Source organism: Scyliorhinus torazame, chromosome 10 (genome assembly GCF_047496885.1).
Source record: "Scyliorhinus torazame isolate Kashiwa2021f chromosome 10, sScyTor2.1, whole genome shotgun sequence".
Classification (NCBI taxonomy): Eukaryota; Metazoa; Chordata; class Chondrichthyes; order Carcharhiniformes; family Scyliorhinidae; genus Scyliorhinus; species Scyliorhinus torazame.
Genome location: NC_092716.1, coordinates 141,144,949 through 141,165,038, shown reverse-complemented (window position 1 = coordinate 141,165,038; position 20,090 = coordinate 141,144,949). Strand labels below are relative to the sequence as shown.

The 20,090-nt window shown below is 54.5% G+C and overlaps 1 protein-coding gene across 1 annotated transcript in view; it reads right to left on the bottom strand.

Moving 5' to 3' along the window:
* Positions 1–20,090, bottom strand: part of LOC140430262 (uncharacterized) — a 210,357-nt gene that overhangs the window by 75,598 nt on the left and 114,669 nt on the right. Inside the window, exon 30 of the mRNA XM_072517687.1 lies at positions 6,780–6,991. Within this exon, the coding sequence (XP_072373788.1) occupies positions 6,780–6,991 (212 nt within the window). The remainder of the gene's footprint in view (positions 1–6,779; positions 6,992–20,090) is intronic.

Genomic DNA, 20,090 nt, shown 5'->3' with positions numbered 1-20,090 from the left:
TCTTCCACCCGGGACCCTCCAGTCCCCCCATTGCTTCCCGCCCAAACCGGCACGCCCTGCCCACGCACACCCAGCCGCAGTGGGGGTCCCTGCTCACTGGATACCACACCCTGTAGCCATGACACCAGCATGTAACTTTACCTTGACCAGGCGCTGGTCCCCTCCCCAGTGCTCATACCCACCATCTTGATAGCTGAAATGTCTTGGAGCCGGGGCCCAACCCCTGGATGTTCGGATGCTTGCTGCTGCATCTGTGTTGCTGCCTCCTGTTCAGGCACAGTGTACAGGCTTCATGGTCTGATTGGGATGCTAGGCAATCATCCCCACATGCCACATGGCCCGCTACATACGGGGATTTACTTGGGATGCGTGAAGCACTCAATTGACTACAATTGCCAATTAGCAACAGCCTTCAGTCATGCGGCCAGAGGCCTCCACGATCAGTGGGAGTTATGGGTGGTCGGTGGTGCAGGCGGGCAGGGGTTAGTGTTGCCCCGGAATAGGGCCACAAGATCCAGGGGTTGGCATGGGTGCTGAGACACCATTGCCCCTACAGCAGCCCAGACCAGCCTAGGCCATGGGTGGCCACTCCACCCCAGCTCTGTGCTCCCCTTCCACTGACTGATGGAGGCCCTGCCCGACCGAGGCTGATCCCCCGGGGTATCCCCTACTCCCCCTCTGGGGCAGCAAACCCATTCCCCCGGCCCATTACCCGGAAGCGAAGTTGACTACTCATCTCCTCGGGTCCCCGTAGAATCTCCTCCGCCAGCTACACGTTTTTAAAAAGGAGTTCTAATCGGCACCCAAGTGACCACTTGCTGTGGGGGAGGCGGGGTGGGGGGGGGCATTAGATTCCGGGAGGCAGTTAGAAAGGTTGTTGCATTCATTAATTATATGGTAATTGGACTTAAATGGTGATCATTAGTGTCTTGCCATGCTAAGGTGGGACCCTGATTTCACCAATTGGAGCGGGCCAATTAGATTGCAAACGGATTGGCGTCTGGCACGGTTCTCGATTTTGGCCTCTCCTGAGATTTAATGGCCTCGTCGAACTCTAGCTTATGCGCGACATGGCCATTAAATCACACCCATTGTGTGCAGAATGGCCTTAAGTAGTGAATATTGGTTTCTCGCCACGCTACGGCGAGATCCTGATTATGTCAACGGAAGCAGTGCGGTTCGATCGCACCTGATCTGCGCCAGGCGCGGGTTCTCTATTTTAGCCTCTCCCATGATCTAACGACCCCGTTGCACTCACGCTCAAGCGTAACCCGGCCCGATCTATCATAAGAAGAAAGAACAGCTCCTGTTTTTAAAGCAACAAATGTGCCATTGTGGCTGTTATTTAATGTAAACCAATGTTATTGGCCATAAACCCTCAAACCTCTAAAAGGAAAAATAAATTTAATCTGCCAGTCTTTCACGCCTGAGGGTGCGATTCTCCGGAAAGATTTCTAAGTATGGTGGCGAGCGGGAACTGCTGCGAGCTTCCCGGCACTTGGCCCAGCGAGGACGGCAATGCTATTCAACATTAATTGGTTCACTTAACGAGGCCCTGCGGGCTTCTCGCCGCAACTGAAAGCTCGCCAGCCGATTCCTTTGCACTGCGACCGCCAGATTCCTGCTAACAAGATCGATCGCTTAAGCAGCACTTGCTCAGCCAACCCCAGCCAACTCGCAACAATGGCACCCAGGAGACCGGTCCCAAGATTCGGGATGCAGATCTAGTGAGGCTCCTAGACGCAGTGGAGGCCAGGAGAGATGTCCTGTTCCCCCGAGGGTCCTGGAGGGTCATCCACAGGGAAGCCAGGGCTGCCTGGAACGAGGTGGTGGTGGCTGTGAGCGCCGGGAGTGTGACCAGGAGGACTGCAGTGCCGGAAAAAAGTCAACAACCTATGCCGGGAGCACGAGTGAGTTGACACCAAAACCCCACCACCCCCTGAGACCTTTCCACCCTCAGGTGAGCATCCACCCCACCCAAATCTCCCACCCAACTCACAATCGATGCGTCACAGCTGTCATCTGCATCCTCCACCAGTGCAGAGTCATGCACATTGGTGGGAAATGTTAGTCGTCAGGCTTCTGGGGCACAATCTGGTGAGCACCACATATCTGCTGATGTGCATCAGGTGGATGCAGGAACTCCCAGGCGAGACAACAGTCGGCAATCTGCTGGATCCCAGGACCAAGCTCGGTTCGAGCCTGATGCTGAGCCTATGGAAGAGGCCATCCTGGAGCTGACGAAGATGATAGGGATATTCAGAGGGAGATATCAGCAACACTCGAGCACCTCCATGGCTGATTGGAGGAGTCCCAGAGGCTATGGGCGCAGGAGATGTCACCGGCAATGTGTGGTACTGAGCCCAACACTGCTAAGGTGGCGACTGCAGTGGAGTGCCTGGTGCACCATGTCAGCACCATTAGTGGAGGTGTCCAAGGCGTTGTCCAGTCGGTGACGACCATGGCTGAGGGCCTCGACAGAATGTCCGCCTCACCGGGGGATGTCACCCAGTACCAGACTGACCTTGAAGAGGTTCTGCGGGACATGTCCTGCTCTCAGCTGCGCATGGCCGCGGCGCTGCGGAGCTTGTCCCAGTCACTGAGGAGCATCGCTGAGAGCATCGACACGATGGTGCAGGCCATGGGGAGCCATCAGGGCTGGCAGAAGCAGCTGCCCCTCCATCCCAATGTGAATCTCAGGGCCCATCGCAGGTAGCGATGACTGACCAGGCTGTGATGATATGCATAAACAGTTATGTATATAATGACAGACAAGACCTCCGGCCAGCAGTGGCAGTAGAGAACAGTCACGTGACACTGCTAACTCAGATAGTTGATTGACAGTCTTCGTTGTGGAAGGTCATAATAGCTCATAGTTAATTTATTATCGTTAGTAATTTTTGATGATATTTTATAGTTATCTTTACCATGCATTTGTTAAATAATTAAACTTTAACTAGTCTAAGAACTAGTCATTCTACAGTGCATTTATTCCAACTGGCCAAGCACAAGAACGTAGCACAGGCCACATCCTAAGTGAATCGAGTGAGTACGAGGGCCCTCCTATCCTTCCAGGGTTGCCGGACCCTCGTCTCTGCCGTCTGTCCTGCAGCCTCTGGCTGGTCCTCTTGTTCCTGCCTGGGCTGGTCCTCCAGCCCGTGCTGGTCCGGACCCGCCTCTTCGGCACTGTCCTCCTCCTCAGAGGTGGCCACATATTCCTCATCACCAGCCTACAGCTCCTCACCCTGCTGCTTTGCAAGGTAGTGGAGGGCACAGCAGACCACCAGAAAGCAGGCAAACCTCCGGGGGGTGGGGTCGGGGGTGGGGGGGGTGGGGGGTACTGGAGTGCACCAGCAGAGTGGTTGAGACATTGGAACTGCATCTTGAGGAGCCAATGCACCGCTCAATCACAGGCCGGGTGGCTACATCTACATGGGCCTCGTTATACCGGGTCTCCGCTTCGGTCTCCGGCCACTGTACTGGCGTCATTAGCCAGCTCCTCAGCGGGCACCCCTTATCCCCCAAGAGATAACTGCCCATCCTGGGGTGGTCCTCAAAGAGGCTGGGGATGACTGACTGCCCCAGGATGTTGTGTCATGTACATTTCCTGGGAAGCACGCACACACGTGCATTATCTTCATCTGGTAGTCGCACACGAGCTGTATGTTCAGGGAGTGGAACCCCATTCTGTTAACGTAGGGCACTCCCAGATAGCCCAGTGCGCACAGGGCAACATGTGTGCCATTTATTAGCCTCAAGATCTGAGGCATCCCAGCGATGGCAGAGAAACCTGCTGCCCGGGCATCTTGCTGGGCTTGGTCCATGTCAAACATTATGTAGTTTTCCGCCCAGGCAAACAGGGCATCCGTAACCTGTTTCATGCACCTGTGGGCTGTGGCCTGCAAGATACCACACAGACCCCGCTCGAGCCCTGGAATGATCCCGAGGCATAAAAGTTCAGGTTGCGGTGACCTTGCCGGTCACCGGGAGTGGGTGTCATCCTCCTCCATGTGGTGCCAAGTCCATGAGGACATGGCACAGATGACTCACCACCTCCTTGTTGAGGTGGAACCTCCTGCGGTATGCGCTGTCTGTCATCTGTTCAAACGACCAGCGATGCCTGTACATCCTGGGTCAGCGTGGGAATCCCCCTCTGGGTCTCTTCCTGATCTGATGGGCGGCCGGGTCCTCAGGTGTGGGATGAGATCTGGAACATGGGTCGCCTCGGGCATCTGCAGACTCTGCTGGTGCCTCCATCTCCGACGTCTGGCCTAGCAGCAGCGTCACTAGGACAGATTCTGGCTCCAAAATCCCTGCCATAGCGTTCAATATCTGTCAGGCATTGGGACAGGGTGTTAGACTGACAAACAGAGGTGGCTCCCAACCCAGGACCCTCCATTTCCCCATTGATCCCCCTCTCCTCCCTACCCGGAATGCCCTGCCCAAGCACTCCCGGCCGCAGCGGGCTCCTCTCACTGGACACCAGACTCTCTCTCATAACTTCAGCTGGACCGGGAGGTGGTCTCCTCCCCATGGCACTCACCCACCCTCTGGCCGTGGGCATGTCCCCGGAGCTGTGTCCAAACCCCTGGGTGTTCGGATGTTAGCTGCTGCCTCTGGTGTTGCCTCCTGCCATGTTCAGGTACAGTGCCCAGGCATCAAGGTCTGATTGGGATGCTACATGGTCCGCCCACCTAGGGGAATCAACTTGGGTTGTGTGAAGTGCTCACTTAGCCATGATTGCCAATTCTCTATTAGCAATAGCCCTCAGCTGCACGGCCAGAGATCTCGGCAGCCAGTGGGGGTTATGGGTGATCGATGGGGCAGATGGGCAGGGACAAGGATTGCCCCCGCAATGGATACACACAATCCAGAGGTTGGTTTGGTAGTGCCGCGGGCAGTTGCCCCCTCCGGTGCCCCCCAGCACCTATCCCCCACCCTCGGAAGGCAGCCCACCCCTGAGGAGGGTTCCCCCCCACCCCCAGCTGTGTGTCCCCCACCCCTCGTCGAGCATTGGAGTGGGAAGCCCAGCACCCGCGGGCTCTTTGCCTGTGAGAAAAGATGGCTACTCACTTCCCCGGCTTCCCACGGAAGCCCTTTCACCAGGTGCACATTTTTCAAAAGGAGTACTAATCGGCGCCAGTGTGGCCACATCCTGGGGAAGCCGATGGGTCACAGGAGGCTGTTGGACATGGGGTGGCGCCCTATTGCACGGAAATAGGGCTTAAGTGGTGATGATTGGTTTCTTGCCGCATTACGGTGAGGTCCCGATATCGCCTACGCGAATGGGCCGGTTGCATCGCAAACTGTTTGGCGCCTCACTTTCAGCCGTTCCTGCTAGTCACTGGCCTTTTATCGCTTAAGTGAGAGCGCAACGAGGACGGAGAATCGCGCCCTGAGTTACAAGCCTGAGTTATCTGAAGAGTGATTTCAGACTATTCTGAGGGAAAAGAGTCTTTTGTTCAAGATCGTACCAATCTTCAATAATGCACCTGGCCAGCAACATTCTCTCACAGAGAGACATCCAGATGCTGACACTTGTTTTTACCCCAAACACAACTTCAGGTGGGGGGTTTGCCGGGGTGGTTCTATGCTCATTAGGGGGGGGGGGACTCTGTGACGATTGGGGCAGATTCTGTTTCTATGGGGTCGGTGTTTGTTTTTATTTCTACATCTTTAAAAATGGTGCCCAAAGAGCCTGCACTGCCAACGTGATATCATGGAACTCACTTCCTTGATTTTCTTTTGACGAATGTCAAAGAGTGATCCAGCATAGAAACAGGCCCTTTGGCCCACCGTATATATGCCAGCCATCAAACACCAATCTATACTCATCCCATTTACCATGTGTCAAAAAATACAGCGGAAGAGCCAGCAATTCAGCCAGCAGGCTAAACCCTGTTTTTCCCGCCTGATTGGCACATTGGTCAAAAATAGAGAAATAAAGAATTGGTTGAATTGATGAAATTAAATTAAACAGACACAGGAGTGGGAGAGGAACCTAAGACATCTCATTTCACAAGGTCAGCTGAAAATTTGAAAAAACAGGCAACAGACATACAAGCATGGGAAGTCTTGTCTTTTGTAGAACTATAGACACTGCTACTGCTCCTTATCGAGAAGTTTACAACATTGAAAAGCATAAGGCAAAGCAATCAAGAATAACATCATTATTTTCATTCACACCAATGTCTACATCAGCCTCTTCACCCACTGCCTTTACTTCTACTCTCAAGGAAAGTACTCTTAAGTGTGACATAATTTTTATTTCCTCTGTGAGACAAATTTTACACTGCTCTTGATTTCTTGCATTGTCAAACAAATTCTGCGTGAATTAGTTTTGATATAGTATTTACTGCCTCTGTTCCTCGAAAAATGTCAAATTTCGGGCTGGCTGGTATCATTTAATTCACTCCCATTATGAAGTATGTCCGTTGTTCGTAATTTTCTGTGAACATAACCCCTGCGCACGGAAGGTCTTTACTGTACTACATAATGCTGCTTAAAATAGCTCAATCAGATCTCAAGACAACTTGATTGTGAATGTTAAACACATCTTGAGTTTGAACGTTTGGCTCCTTAGGTTGGAAGTATCCTGCTAAACAGGACGGTTATGGTAACTATAATATGGTATAACTGATTTGATTTAATACACCATGCTCATGCATGTAGTGACATAATTATTGTGCCATCAATAACATGGTGATTGCTCACTGCACAGTAAAACTGACATTGTCTTGTGACAAAAAATATGCCTTTATAAAGTAACATATACTTGCCTTTCTTGGAGGATCAAAATTTGGACATTCTACTGGTGCTGCGGAAGATTCAGTTGATACAGTTGTATAGCTGACATTACTTGTAGGTGCACTTGTAGGAGGAGGCATTGTGGTTCCACAAGGCCAGATATGTTTTTCAATATCACAAGTGTCATTGCATTTTGCAAAGATGCAATATCCAGCATCATCTGTGTAATTATATATAATTTCACCTAAAATGTAAACAAAGGAAGGTTTACAATGTAATTTATATTCTTAATAGCGCACATAGATAGATATAGGAGACTGAGAATGGGCTCCCCAGTGCACACACACACTCTCTGGCCACGGAGGTGTTCCTGGTGCTGGTGCCCAGCCCCTGGTGTTCAGATGTTGCCTGATGCATCTATGGTGTTTCCTCCCGCAGTGTTCAGGCCGTGTCCAGGCACCACGGACTGATTGGGATGCTAGGCAATAATCCCCACATGCTACATGGCCTGCCCAACCACGGGAATCCACTTGGGCTATGTGAAGTGCCCACTTAATTATGATTGCCAATTCTCTATTAGCAATAGCCTTGAGCCACGGGAGTTATTGGTGGTCGGTGGGGCGAGAGGGCTGGGGCTTGGGATTGCCCCCAGAATGAGACTACACAGTACAGGGGATGGCATGGCGGACCCGCGGGCACTGAGAAACCCACCCCACACCACTCCAACCCCATGGCCAGTCACTGCCCCCAGCTCTGGAACATTGCTCCCCACCCCCGCCCCCCCCTCTCCCACCCCGATGATGGACCATCCCAACTGAGGTTGGCCCTCCCGGGAGATCCCCCAACCAGCTCTGAGCACCAGGACAGTGACCCCAGGCTCATTGCCTGGGAGCAGAGATGGCTGCTATCCTCCACGGGCCCAACAGCAGTCCTTCTGTCAGATTCACATTTTCAAAAGGAGTACTAGTAGGCGCCCATGTGACTACTTGCTGGGGAGGGCATTAGATCACGGGAGGCCGTTAGATAGGTGGTCACTTCTGATATGTCATCAATGAATACACGACGAGTAGTGAACGTAACTGAGACTTTAATAAACTAAACAGAAAGCCTCCTGGCCTTGGATCCCGAACTGAGGCAGCGGCGGAGACCAGCCACCTTTATACCGAGCCCGAGGGGAGGCGGGGCCAGCAGGCAGTGGCATTACCACATTACATATAATACAATGGCAGTTTACCACAATACACCTATTATATACTACAGTGGTTCGGAGCCAGTAGGGACAAGTCAAGGCATGTAACAATACAGCAGTACAATACAATACAGTGGTTTACCATATTCACCCCCTGTTAAAAAAAAGAGTCGAGCGGGAATGAAGTGGACTTAAAGATCAAGTCTGTCGGGGCCTTGACCTTCCGTCGTGATCGCCTCAGTCCCGGCTGTGGTATGGGCACCAGTGTCGAGACCTGTGCGTCCGGGAGCATGTCGTCCTCTTCTTCACCCAGTAGTTGTGTCAGTGGAGGGGGGGCGGTGTATGGATGGGGGTGGTGGTGATGGTTGCCAGTGGGCCTGCGGGTGCCAGACCTTGAAGTAGCCGGGTAGTGGTGGAGGGAGACGGTGTCGAGTTGGGGTGGTGGTGATGGTCCCTGGGGAGCCTGCAGGTGCTAAATCCCAGAGGGAGACTGTGTCCTGTCGCCCATCATGATGTGCCACGTAGGCATATTGCGGATTGGCATGGAGGAGCAGGACCTTCTCAACGAGGGGATCTGATTTTTGGCTCCTCGCATGCTTCCGGAGGAGGACGGGCCCTGGGACTGTCAGCCAGGACGGGAGCGAGACTCCGGAGGTGGACTTCCTGGGGAAGGCGAACATATGTTCGTGAGGGGTCTCGTTGGTGGCAGTGCACAGGAGCGACCGGATGGAGTGGAGCACATTGGAGAGGATCTGCTGCCAGCGGGAAACTGGGAGACTTCTAGACTGTAGGGCCAGGAGGACGGCCTTCCAGACCGTCGCGTTCTCCCTCTCCACCTGTCCGTTGCCCCGGGGGTTGTAGCTAGTCGTCCTGCTGGAGGCAATGCCCTTGGTAAGCAGGAACTGACGCAACTCGTCGCACATGAAGGAGGAACCCCGGTCGCTATGGATGTAGGTGGGGAAATCGAACAAAGTGAAAAGACTGTGCAGGGCCTTGATGACGGTGGCAGAGGTCATGTCAGGGCATGGGATGGCAAAGGGGAATCTTGAGTATTCGTCAACAATGTTGAGGAAGTACACGTTACGGTCAGTGGAGGGGAGGGACCCTTTGAAATCGATGCTGAGGCGCTCAAAGGGATGAGAGGCCTTTACCAGGTGCGCTCTGTCTGGCCGATAGAATGCGGTTTGCACTCCGTGCAGATCTGGCCGTCCCTGGTCACGGCCCTGACCTCCTCGATGGAGTAAGGCAGGTTGCGAGCCTTGATAAAGTGAAAAAAACGAGTGACCCCCGGGTGACAGAGGTCATTGTGGAGGGCCCGAAGTCGGTCTACTTGTGCGCTGGCACATGTACCGCGGGATAGGACATCTGGGGGCTCATTGAGCTTCCCAGGTCGGTACAAGATCTCATAGTTGTAGGTGGAGAGCTCCAGCCTCCACCTCAAAATCTTGTCATTCTTGATCTTGCCCCGCTGTGTATTATTGAACATGAAGGCAACCGACCGTTGGTCAGTGAGGAGAGTGAATCGCCTGCCGGCCAGATAATGCCTCCAATGTCGCACAGCTTCTACAATGGCCTGGGCCTCCTTTTCGATGGAGGAGTGTCGAATTTTGGAGGCATGGAGGGAACGGGAGAAGAAGGCAACGGGACTGCCCACCTGGTTGAGGTTGCGGCCAGAGCAAAGTCCGACGCATCGTTTTCCATCTTGAACGGAACGGACTAGTCCACAGCGTGCATCGCGGCTTTGGCAATATCTGCCTTGACGCGGTTGAAGGCCAGACGGGCCTCAGCCGTCAGGAGAAAAACAGTGGATTTAATAAGCGGACGGGCCTTGTCCGCATAATTAGGGACCCACTGGGCATAGTAAGAGAAGAACCCCAGGCATCTCTTCGGGGCCTTGGGGCAGTGGGGGAGGGGGAGTTCCATGAGGGGGCGCATGCGGTCGGGGTCGGGCCCTAGGACTCCATTTTCCACAACGTAGCCAAGGATGGCTAGGCGGGTTGTGAGGAAAACACATTTTTCCTTATTGTAGGTGAGGTTCAGGAGTTTAGCGGTGTGGAGGAAGTGCCGGAGATCTTCGTCGTGGTCCTGCTGGTCATGGCCGCAGATGGTGACATTATCTAAGTACGGGAACGTGGCCCGCAGCCCGTACTGGTCAACCATTCGGTCCATTTCTCGTTGGAAGACCGAGACCCCATTGGTGACGCCGAAGGGAACCCTGAGGAAGTGGTCGAGGCGGCCACCTGCCTTGAAGGCAGTGTATTGGCGGTCCTCCGGGCGGATAGGGAGCTAGTGGTACGCGGACCTCAAGTCAACTGTGGAGAAGACTCGATACTGCGCAATGTGGTTGACCATGTCAGATATACGGGGGAGGGGGTACGCGTCGAGCTGCGTGTACTGGTCGATGGTCTGACTGTAGTCGATGGACTTCTCCCCAATCTTGACGATCACCACTTGGGCTCTCCAGGGGCTGGTACTAGCCTCAATGATCCCCTCTCGTAGGAGTCGCTGGACCTCCGACCTGATAAAGGCCCTGTCCCGGGCACTGTATCGTCTGCTCCTAATGGCGACGGGTTTACAGTCCGGGGTGAGGCTAGCGAAGAGCGAGGGTGGGGCGACCTTAAGTGTCGTGAGGCTACAGATGGTGAGGAGGGGCTGAGGTCCACCGAACTTTAAAGTAAGGCGTTGGAGCTGGCACTGGAAGTTGAGCCCCAGTAATAGGGCAGCGCAGAGACGGGGAAGGACGTAGAGCTTAAAATTAGTGTACTCTATACCTTGAACAGTAAGGGGAGCGACACAGTGCTCCCGGATTTCTACTGAATGTGATCCGGAAGCCAGGGAGATTTTCTGGGTCGCGGGTAAAATTGGGAGGGAGCAGCGCCTTACCGTACCTGGATGTATGAAGCTGTCTGTGCTCCTGGAGTCGAAAAGGCAGGCAGTCTCGTGCCGGTTGATCCAGACGGTCATCGTAGATTTTGTGAGGTGATGAGGCCGGGACTGGTCGAGCGTGATGGAGGCGAGCTTTGGAAGGTGATGGGTAGGCCGGTCGGAAGTAGCAGCGGCCAGCGTACGACCGGGTGAGCATGGCTCCCGGGAGGCTGCGGAGTCGTCCCAAGACCCCCATGGGTTGCGCGTGGTGGGTGGCATCAGAGATGGCGTCAAAGATGGCGGCCCCCATGGGTCGCACTTGGCGGGTGGAGTACAATATGGCATTAAAGATGGCGGCCCCCAGGGGTTGCATGTGGTGGGCAAAATCGAAGATGGAGGGGAAGATGGCGGCGCTCACGGGTCGCACATGGCGGGTGGCGTGGCAGCTGGAGGCGGCTCCGACAGGCAGCAGGCAGCGCTGCTGGGCCTAGAAGTTTTAGGGAGAGATCGAGCCTGGCAGGCTTTCGAAAGTGGCCCTTCATCCCACACCCGTTGCAAGTCGCGTTCTGTGCAGGGCGGCGTTGTCTGGGATGATTGCCTTGGCCGCAAAAGTGGCACTTCGGGCTTCTGGCGTCGGGCTACTGCGCGGCACAGGCTTGCGCCGGACCCGGGTCGGAGGATGGCGGCGCCCACGAGGTCCACGAGGGTGCCGCGTGGTTGGAGGTGTAGGCCTCCATGTTCTGGAAGGCCACCTCCAGGGAGTTTGAGAGCTGCACTGTCTCTGGGAGGCCGAGAGTACCCCCTTCTAGCAATCGCTGGCGGATGTAACTCGATTTCATGCCCGCGACATAAGCGTCCCTGATCAACAGCTCCGTGAAATGAAAATCGCTTATTGTCACAAGTGGGCTTCAAATGAAGTTACTGTGAAAAGCCCCTCATCGCCACATTCCGGCGCCTGTTCGGGGAGGCTGGTACGTGTGTTGGGTAGCCGATACCACCTGGCAATCACAGTTCTGGCTGAGTACCCGCAAGGCACGCAGGAATTCTGCTATTGATTCCCCAGGGCATTGTCGTCTCGTGGCAAGAAGGTATCTAGCAGACACCTCGTTCACAGACTTTACATATTGTCCCTTCAGCAGCATTATCGCCTCCGTATGCGAGGGGGCGTCCCTGATGAGAAGAAAAACTTGCGGGCTCACCTGTGCGTTGAGGATCTGCTTCTTTTGGAGGTCGGTGAAGTATTCGGTGAAGGATCCGAGGTACGCTTCGAAACAGCTTAGCCAGTGCTCGAATGTTGCAGTGGCATCGGCTGCCTGTGGATCCAGCTCCAGGCGATCAGGCTTGAGTGATGAATTCATCTTAGTTGTTTAGCTTATTAAATTGATATGCCTTGCTGGGGAGGGCATTAGATCACGGGAGGCATTAGATAGGTGGTCACTTCCTTTAATTGTATAGAGATTGGGCTTAAGTGGTGATTATTGTTTTTTTGCCATGATACGACGGGATCCTGATTTCGCTTATGGGAGCGGGCCAATGAGATAGCAAATAGATCGGCACCCGGCGCGGTTGTCAATTTTGGCCTCTCCCGTGATTTAAGAGCCTCGTCGCGTTCTCGCTTAGATGCGACGCTGCCGGGAAATAGCGCCCTTAGAATTTTTTTCATCACTGGGGAGCTGAACTCAGAGATCAGACTGCCATTTTGAAAGAGTGCCCTGAACTCAAAGTGAGCTTGTGGGTCCCCCACCCCACCCACGATGAGCAATGACACCCCTCCACACACATGGGCTTTAGTCTACACCCCTCCAAATTAGGTCACCTTGCCATTGGGCCCCACCTCTTCAGCCTCCCCTCACACCCTCTTACAGCCCCCCCCTTCCAAGACCCCCACCCATCACCCCCCAAACCTCCTAAAGGCCCCCACTTACCTACCCTGCACCCCATCCTTCATATCCCCCTCCGCCTCCGCTCATGGGCATGATCCCCTTTAGGCCTTGACCATTGGCAGTGCCACGCTAGCAGGCAGGCACACTTGCACTGCCATCCTGGTAGTGAAGCTGCCAGCTTGCCAGTGCCACCTGGGCACCTTGACAGTGCCAGGGTGGCAGTGCCAGGGTGCAAGCCGGTCAGTGCCAAGGTGCTGACATTCTAGGGAGAGAGTCAGGGGGACACCCTACACTCTCCCTGGCCACCCAGGGCCTGGGAAACTGCCCGGGTGCTGTTCTGCCAGGTCCACGTTCATGTTGACCAGTACTGAATGGCGGATCATGGGACTCTGGTAGATATCGGGTATGCTCGCCAAGCAGGTTTAAAACCTATTTAGGAGCGAGGCAATTGTTCACCCTTTTGGGCTGGATCTGATTCCGCCGCACGATTCTGAGGCGTAAAGGCTGCCGGGAGGTCTGCGGGAGTTCGTTCCCAGATCTACCTCGAGCGCAACGCAGCTGGTAGATTGCGACAAAAGAATTATTTTCACCACCAAGCCGATGCTGCTCAACAAATAATCACGGTTATGTATAGGATGTGAATGTCTTGCAAACATTGGGCGATAAAAAGCACAAAAAGATCAAGTTTGAATTTGATTTAATGTTCGGGAGCTTAGTGGACTTTTCAAAAGCCAACTTCAGGCAAATGAGGGAAAGGCATGAGCAATCTTTTGTAAATGGTGAGGTGAAGGCTAAATAGGAGCTCCAAGGAGACCACCATATTTGCGTCGCAGCTGTCATCCCCACCCTCCTCCAGCTCAGAGATAGACACCGAGGTGGGCGAAAGTAGTGGAAAGACATCTGTGGCACATTCTTGTGAGCACCACACAATTGCAGATGCACAGGAATGTCCAGGAGAGACAGCAGTCTGAGGTCTGCTGGATGTCAGGACCCAGCTGGATCCCATCAAGGCCAACACTGCTAGGGTGACAACCGCAGTGGAGAGCCTGCTGCACGATGTCGGCAGCACAGGTGGAGGTGTCCAAGGCTTGGCTCAGTTTGTGACGGCCATGGCTGAGTGCCTCAGCAGCATGTCCAAGTCACTGGGGGACGTGCCCCAGTCCCATGTGGACCTTTCTGAGGCACTGCGGAGCATGTCCCAGTCTCAGATGGGCATTGCCAAGGCACTCCAGAGCTTACCCCAGTCGCTGGAGGAGATGACCCGATCTAAAGTGGACCTTGCCGGGCACTCCACAGCATGTCCCAGTCACTGAGGAGCACCGTCAAGGGCATGACACCATGGTGCAGACACTGGAGAGCTGCCAGGGTTGGCAGAGCCAGATGACAGAGCTGCCCCTCCGTCCCGAGGTGACCCACCAGGGTCCTCCAGGCACCGACTGGGAGGAGGGGGTACTGAGTGCCAACCCGGAGCCACCAGCTCCCCTGAGTTCCCCACCCCTCCACCATGACAACGGCGTGTCTTGGAGTCAGCCTCTGGAACAGGGTGGTTTGGCGGGTCATATGCCGGTGGCAGATTGACCGGGGCCCCCCGGCCCCAGAGGATACCGCCAGGGGCACCGAAGACCATGGGGACGTGGTAAGTAGCAGGCTGCCTCCACCTCTGATGTGCATCCTGCGGACACACCTAGACACAGTGGTAAAGCACGGCAGGCTTACTGACAGGGCACGGGGTTATGATGGGGATAAGAGGGGGAAGGGGGAGGGGAAGGCACCATCGGGGCGAGGGGCAGTTGGGGTCACAAATACACAGCATTAAACCATGTTGCACCCGAGATATATGTGATGCCTCTGGCACGTTATTCCGCAATGCAGGCCGACCTTCATGCGTCTGCCCCAGCCTCCCTGTCATGGTGGTCCTGGGTTTCCCCCCAAGGTATACCACATGCAAGTGATGGGTGTAAGTACACATTCAGTGGACAGGCAGGAGTCAGACTATGGCATAGATTGATGAGCACCAGCGGTCAGCTCACAGTGGGTTATCATAATTCCCCAGCCTTTGACAGTAACCCACTGACAGTGCTGACACATCTATTACCCCCTGGAACTGGGGCATCCGTGCTGTCTGGGCATCTTATTGGGACTGGTCTAGGTCAAAGTTTATATAGATAGCTGCCCGGGCAAACCGGGATGCATTTAAGCGCTGCAGCTTGTAAACTTCCACACAAGTCCCCATTAAAGCCCTGGAATGATCCTCAGGTGTAAAAGGTCAGGGCTGCCTTCGGGTACCCTCCTCCTCCATGTGATGCCAAGTCCGCAAGGATATGGCACAGTCACCACACGGGAGCCTCCTGCGGCACACGCTCTCCATCATCTGATCGAAGGACCAGTGTTAGCTGCGCAATTTGGGTTGTCGCTAGCCTCTCCCTCTGGGTCCCTCCCTGGCCTGATGGGGGGGGGGGGGGGGGGGGGGGGGTCCTCTGGGTGTGGGATGGGGCCCTGCTCATGGGCCGTCACCTCAAGCCTATGCCGATGCTGCTACCGTTGACTTCTCCAGCATCCAGACGCCTGGCTTGCCAGCAACATCGCGAGAGCAGCTTCCATGGGGTCCAAGATATTATCCATCCTGTGTAATATCTGTAAGGAATTGGGGAGAGTGAGAGACTGACAACAAGCGGTGTCTTCTGCCCCAGGACCATCCAGTCCCACAATGCTCCCCACTGCTCCCCTCCTCACATCCCCTGCCATCCCTCAGGGTGCAACCCAGCCCTCCCTGTCCAGACACCCCAGCCGCATCCCAGGCCCTGTACCCCAGACACCCACTACTCAGGTTACCTGGACTGGGCGCTGGTTTCCACCGAGGTGCACCGTGGTCCACCCTCTGGTCACAGAAATGTCCCTGGTGCTGAGGCCCAGTCCCTGGGTGTTCGGATGTTAGCTGCTGCGTCCGTGGTGTTGAGTTCTCCAGTGTTCAGGCACAGTATTGAGGCCTCATGGTTTGATTGGGATGCTAGGCAATAACCCCCACCTGCGACATGGCATGCCTACCCATGGGAATGCACTTGAGAGCTGCACACTTTATTGTGATTGCCAATTCCCTATTAGCAATAGCCTTCAGTCGCGTGGCCAGCGGCTTCCACGGTCAGTGGTAGTTATGGGTGGTCATTGAGACAGAGAGGCAGGAGCTGGAGTTGCCCCCGTTATGGGTACACATGATCCAGGGGAAGGCATGGTGGACCCGCGGATGCGGAAACACCCAACCGCCACCCCAGCCCAGAGGATTTGTGGCAATTGCCTTGCGCACCCTCACCTGAAAACCTCCAAAGGGGATTCCCCAGCATTTCTCTGGTTTTAAAATATGGATCAACACAACTGTTATAAACCCAATGGAGGTCACGGGATAGGAACCATCAGGGGTCATAACAGGTCGCCCCTCTAGTATAAAAACCACAACCCCAGGTCGGGGAAGGAGATCCTCCATGGAGTGGTTGTGTTTGACTGTAGCGAGTAATAAACCTCTTTGTGCTCAAAACTGCTGCTTAGGCGTGGTTGCTTAGCTCAAATCTAACACTGGCGACAACACCGGTTGCTATGTGCCCGGTTTACCTCATCTACGCCTCGTCAGGCTCCATTGGAAGCCATCACAATTCCGTATATTGAGAGGTTGGAGCCATTCAATGCAGGTACGGATGACTGGGGACTAGAGAGGATGCAGTTCTTCTTCCGCACCAACACGATTATTGATGATGAGCGTCAAATTGTTGCCTTGCTGACAGCTTGTGGGGGGCCCACAAACAGCAATGTAAAAAGTCTAACCCACCCGGACCCCCTGGACACCCGTTTGTTCGCCTCCCTGGTAGGGGGACATTTCGACCCGAAACTGCCACTGATAATGCACCATTTCTGGTTCCACACAGCTATACACGCCCAAGGCAAAGACAGCAGTGAATTTCCAGCTTGCTTCAGGAAACTAGCTGAGTCCTGTGAGTTCATCCCAACCTTGGCGCAGCATGACACGGCCGGATAGTATGTGGGTATGCGGCTAAGCAAAACAAAACTAGCCGAAGCTTGTTTAGACCTCTGAAGAGCCGTGGAAAATGCTGTATTCAGGGAAAGCGAACAGGGATCCCACGAATTCCAGGAGGTGGCGGTGGTCACTTTCGGGTGCCAAAACAGGCCCCGCGCACAGCCCGCTAGGACTGAAGAACCCGTTCCCTAATGTTGGGACCTACATGCAAGGGGCAAGATGCCGGAATAGGCCTTGGGAACACCGCCAAAACCTTTCCCTTGACCAGGAGGACTGGGAGTATAAACATTGCAGCAGTAGCCGCGGGACGCAGGGATCTGGGGCACAGAAGGTCCTGCAAGGAGACGCCCACTGACCGCACCGTCAGGCATACCAACAACTATATTGCGCAGCTGCACCAAGAATTGAGTCCATCCAAATCTTGCTCCAGGAAAATGGGCACACAACCCCCATGGAACTTATACAGGGGCTGCCGTGTCTGTCAGTAAGCGACACACCTTCAACTGCGTACGCTACGGGATTTGTCCGCTGACGTTCCACAATACCAACGCAAGGCAAGGCTAGTGACCTACATGGGCGAGCCTTTCGTGATTGTGGGCAGGATCGCCATCCCATTGAACATGGCCGCCAGTCAGCAAATTTACCACTGGTTGTTGTACATGGGAGCGGCCTAAGCCTGTTGGGGCACAAATGGCTCCGTCACCTCCGCTTAGACTGGTAGAGTGTTTGCCAAATGCACCCACATGGCCCTGAAGGCATATTGGCCAGGTTTCTGATCGTTTTCCAGGAAGGTTTGGGAACCATCATGTTGGCCGTAGCCTGAATAAGCGTGGATCCCATGGCCCAGCCATACTATTTCTGCCCGCACCCCACTTCATACACCTTGCATTCCAAGGCAGATGCGAGTTAGGCCGCATGGAAAACCTGGGGATAATAAGACCAGTGCAATTTACAACTGGGCACGCCGGTCGTACCAGTAATGAAACTGGACAGGCAGCATTTGGCAGAGCTTTTCTCTTCTAGACTGCTTATTCATTTTGACCCCTCTTGGCCAGTCTTACTGACCTGCGATGCATCCCCGGATGGCATCGGGGGCCATGCTAGCCCATGTAATGGAAGATGGTTTCCAGCGTCCTCTTGCGTTTGACTCTGGGACATTAGCCAATGCAGAGAAAAATTATGCACAAGTGGAGAAAGAAGGACTGGCCAGGGTATTCGGTATAAAACAATTCCACCAGTTCTTCTACGGGCACCACTTCACCATCCTTCTGGTGCTCTTCAAGGAGGACCGTGTGATTCCTCCCATAGCCCCCATCCATGCCCAGCGCTGGGCGCTATTGTTGGCAGCGCACGACTACATATTGGAACACCGATCTAGGGCCCATATACCCCTCGCGGATGCTTTGAGCTGCCTACCGCTGCCACTAAGCCGCCTACTCTCGCCACGGCCGATGATATAATAGCTGCCCTCCATTTCATGGACTCGTGACTGGTCACGGCAGCACGCATCCGTGGCTGGACCCAGAACGATCTGCAACTCTCCCGTCTCACACACATGATGCCTGAGGACCTGAAAGCTTACACGGGGAAGATGCAAGAACTGAGCATCGAAGACGATGTGCTCTTACGGAGCACCCGGAAGGTGGTCCCCGAGCATGGATGTGCGGCGCTCTTACTAGACCTCCATAATGGGCATTTCGGAGTGACTAAAATAAAGATCTTCGCCCGCAGCTATGTCTGATTGCCCGTCATTGACATAGACATTGAAAGAGTAGCCCAGCGATGCCCCCAATGTCAGATGTACCAACAAATACCCCCAGCAGCCCCGCTCCACCCTTGGGAATGGCCCGGAAGGCCTTGGGCCCAGGTTCATGTGGACTTTGTGGGTCTTTTTCATGGAGCGATGTTCCCGCTCCTGGTAGACGCTCACGCTAAATGGTTGGAAGTGGTGCGGATGCAGGTAACAACCGCCCGGGCCACTGTAGAAAAACGATGCCAGATTTCCAGTACGCACAGAATTCCCGAGGTACTGGCGTCCGATAACGGCACGGTGTTTACGAGCGTGAAGTTCGCAGCATTTGCCTCCGCCAATAGGATTCGACATGTGAGGACTGCTCCCTACCACCTGGTCACAAACGGACTGGCTGAAAGAGCGGTCCAAACATTTAGGCTGTGGCTGAAGAAACTGACGGCTGGATCCTGGGACATTTGCCTTGCACGTTTCCTTTTTTAAAAATCATAATTTAGGGCAGCATGGTAGCACAAATCGATAGCACTGTGGCTTCACAGCGCCAGGGTCCCAGGTTCGATTCCCCGCTGGGTCACTGTCTGTGCGGAGTCTGCACGTTCTCCCCATGTCTGCGTGGGTTTCCTCCGGGCGCTCCGGTTTCCTCCCACAGTCCAAAGACGTGCAGGTTAGGTAGATTGGCCATGCTAAATTGCCCTTAGTGACCCAAAAGGTTAGGAAGGGTTATTGGGTTACGGGGATAGTGGGGAAGTGAGGGCTTAAGTGGGTCGGTGCAGACTCGCTGGGCCGAATGTCCTCCTTCTGCACTGTATGTTCTATGTTCTATTACTGGTGTCGCACCAGCGGAGCTCTTGATGGGCTGTCGTCTCCGCACCCACCTGAGGTTGGTCATCCCTGATCTAGGCGGGAGTGTCCACCGGAACCAGGACTAATCCAAGATTGACGCTGGTCCACGTCCGTTGGCCCACACATTTGCTCCCAGCAACGCCGTGCACGTCCAAAACTTCAGCAATGGGGCAATTTGGGTCCCAGTATTTATCTTGGCAGCCACTGAGCCAATATCCTACAAGGTCAAGCACAAGGGCAGGAATCCAATCGCCACATGGATGAACTTCGGAGCTGTGTGCCGGACATCCCTGGCGAACAGCCCGTACCTCTCCTGCAGTTTTAGCTCCGCCAGGCTCGCCGCTAGCCCTACCGCCCCTATATCCTTCACGGCCCCGGCTGCAGATGAAAGCCCCCAACTGAGGACGCCGAGATGTTGGATGAAGAACCATTCAGCTCTGAGACAGAGACCAAGATGGACATGCCGTTCCTGCCCGATGCACCTGCACCAACATCGGTCGCCGCGCTGGCAGTGTTCCATCCACCTTGGCGGACATCGCGCCTTTCTCCAGATGGTACGCCCCCACCAGGCTGACAAAGACTATGCCAGAGCGTCAACCTCGATCTAAACAGACCATATGTCCATGATAGGTTTCGACTGGCATGGTCACGTCTCCGGACTTGGGCAAAGGGAGGGGTGGAAGTCACGGGACAGGAACCACCAGTTCTCATGTGCCCTCCGGGGAATATGAACTGCCCCGGTAATGGGGCGGTGCATCCCCTTAACAGGTGTAATCCCTCTAGTATAAA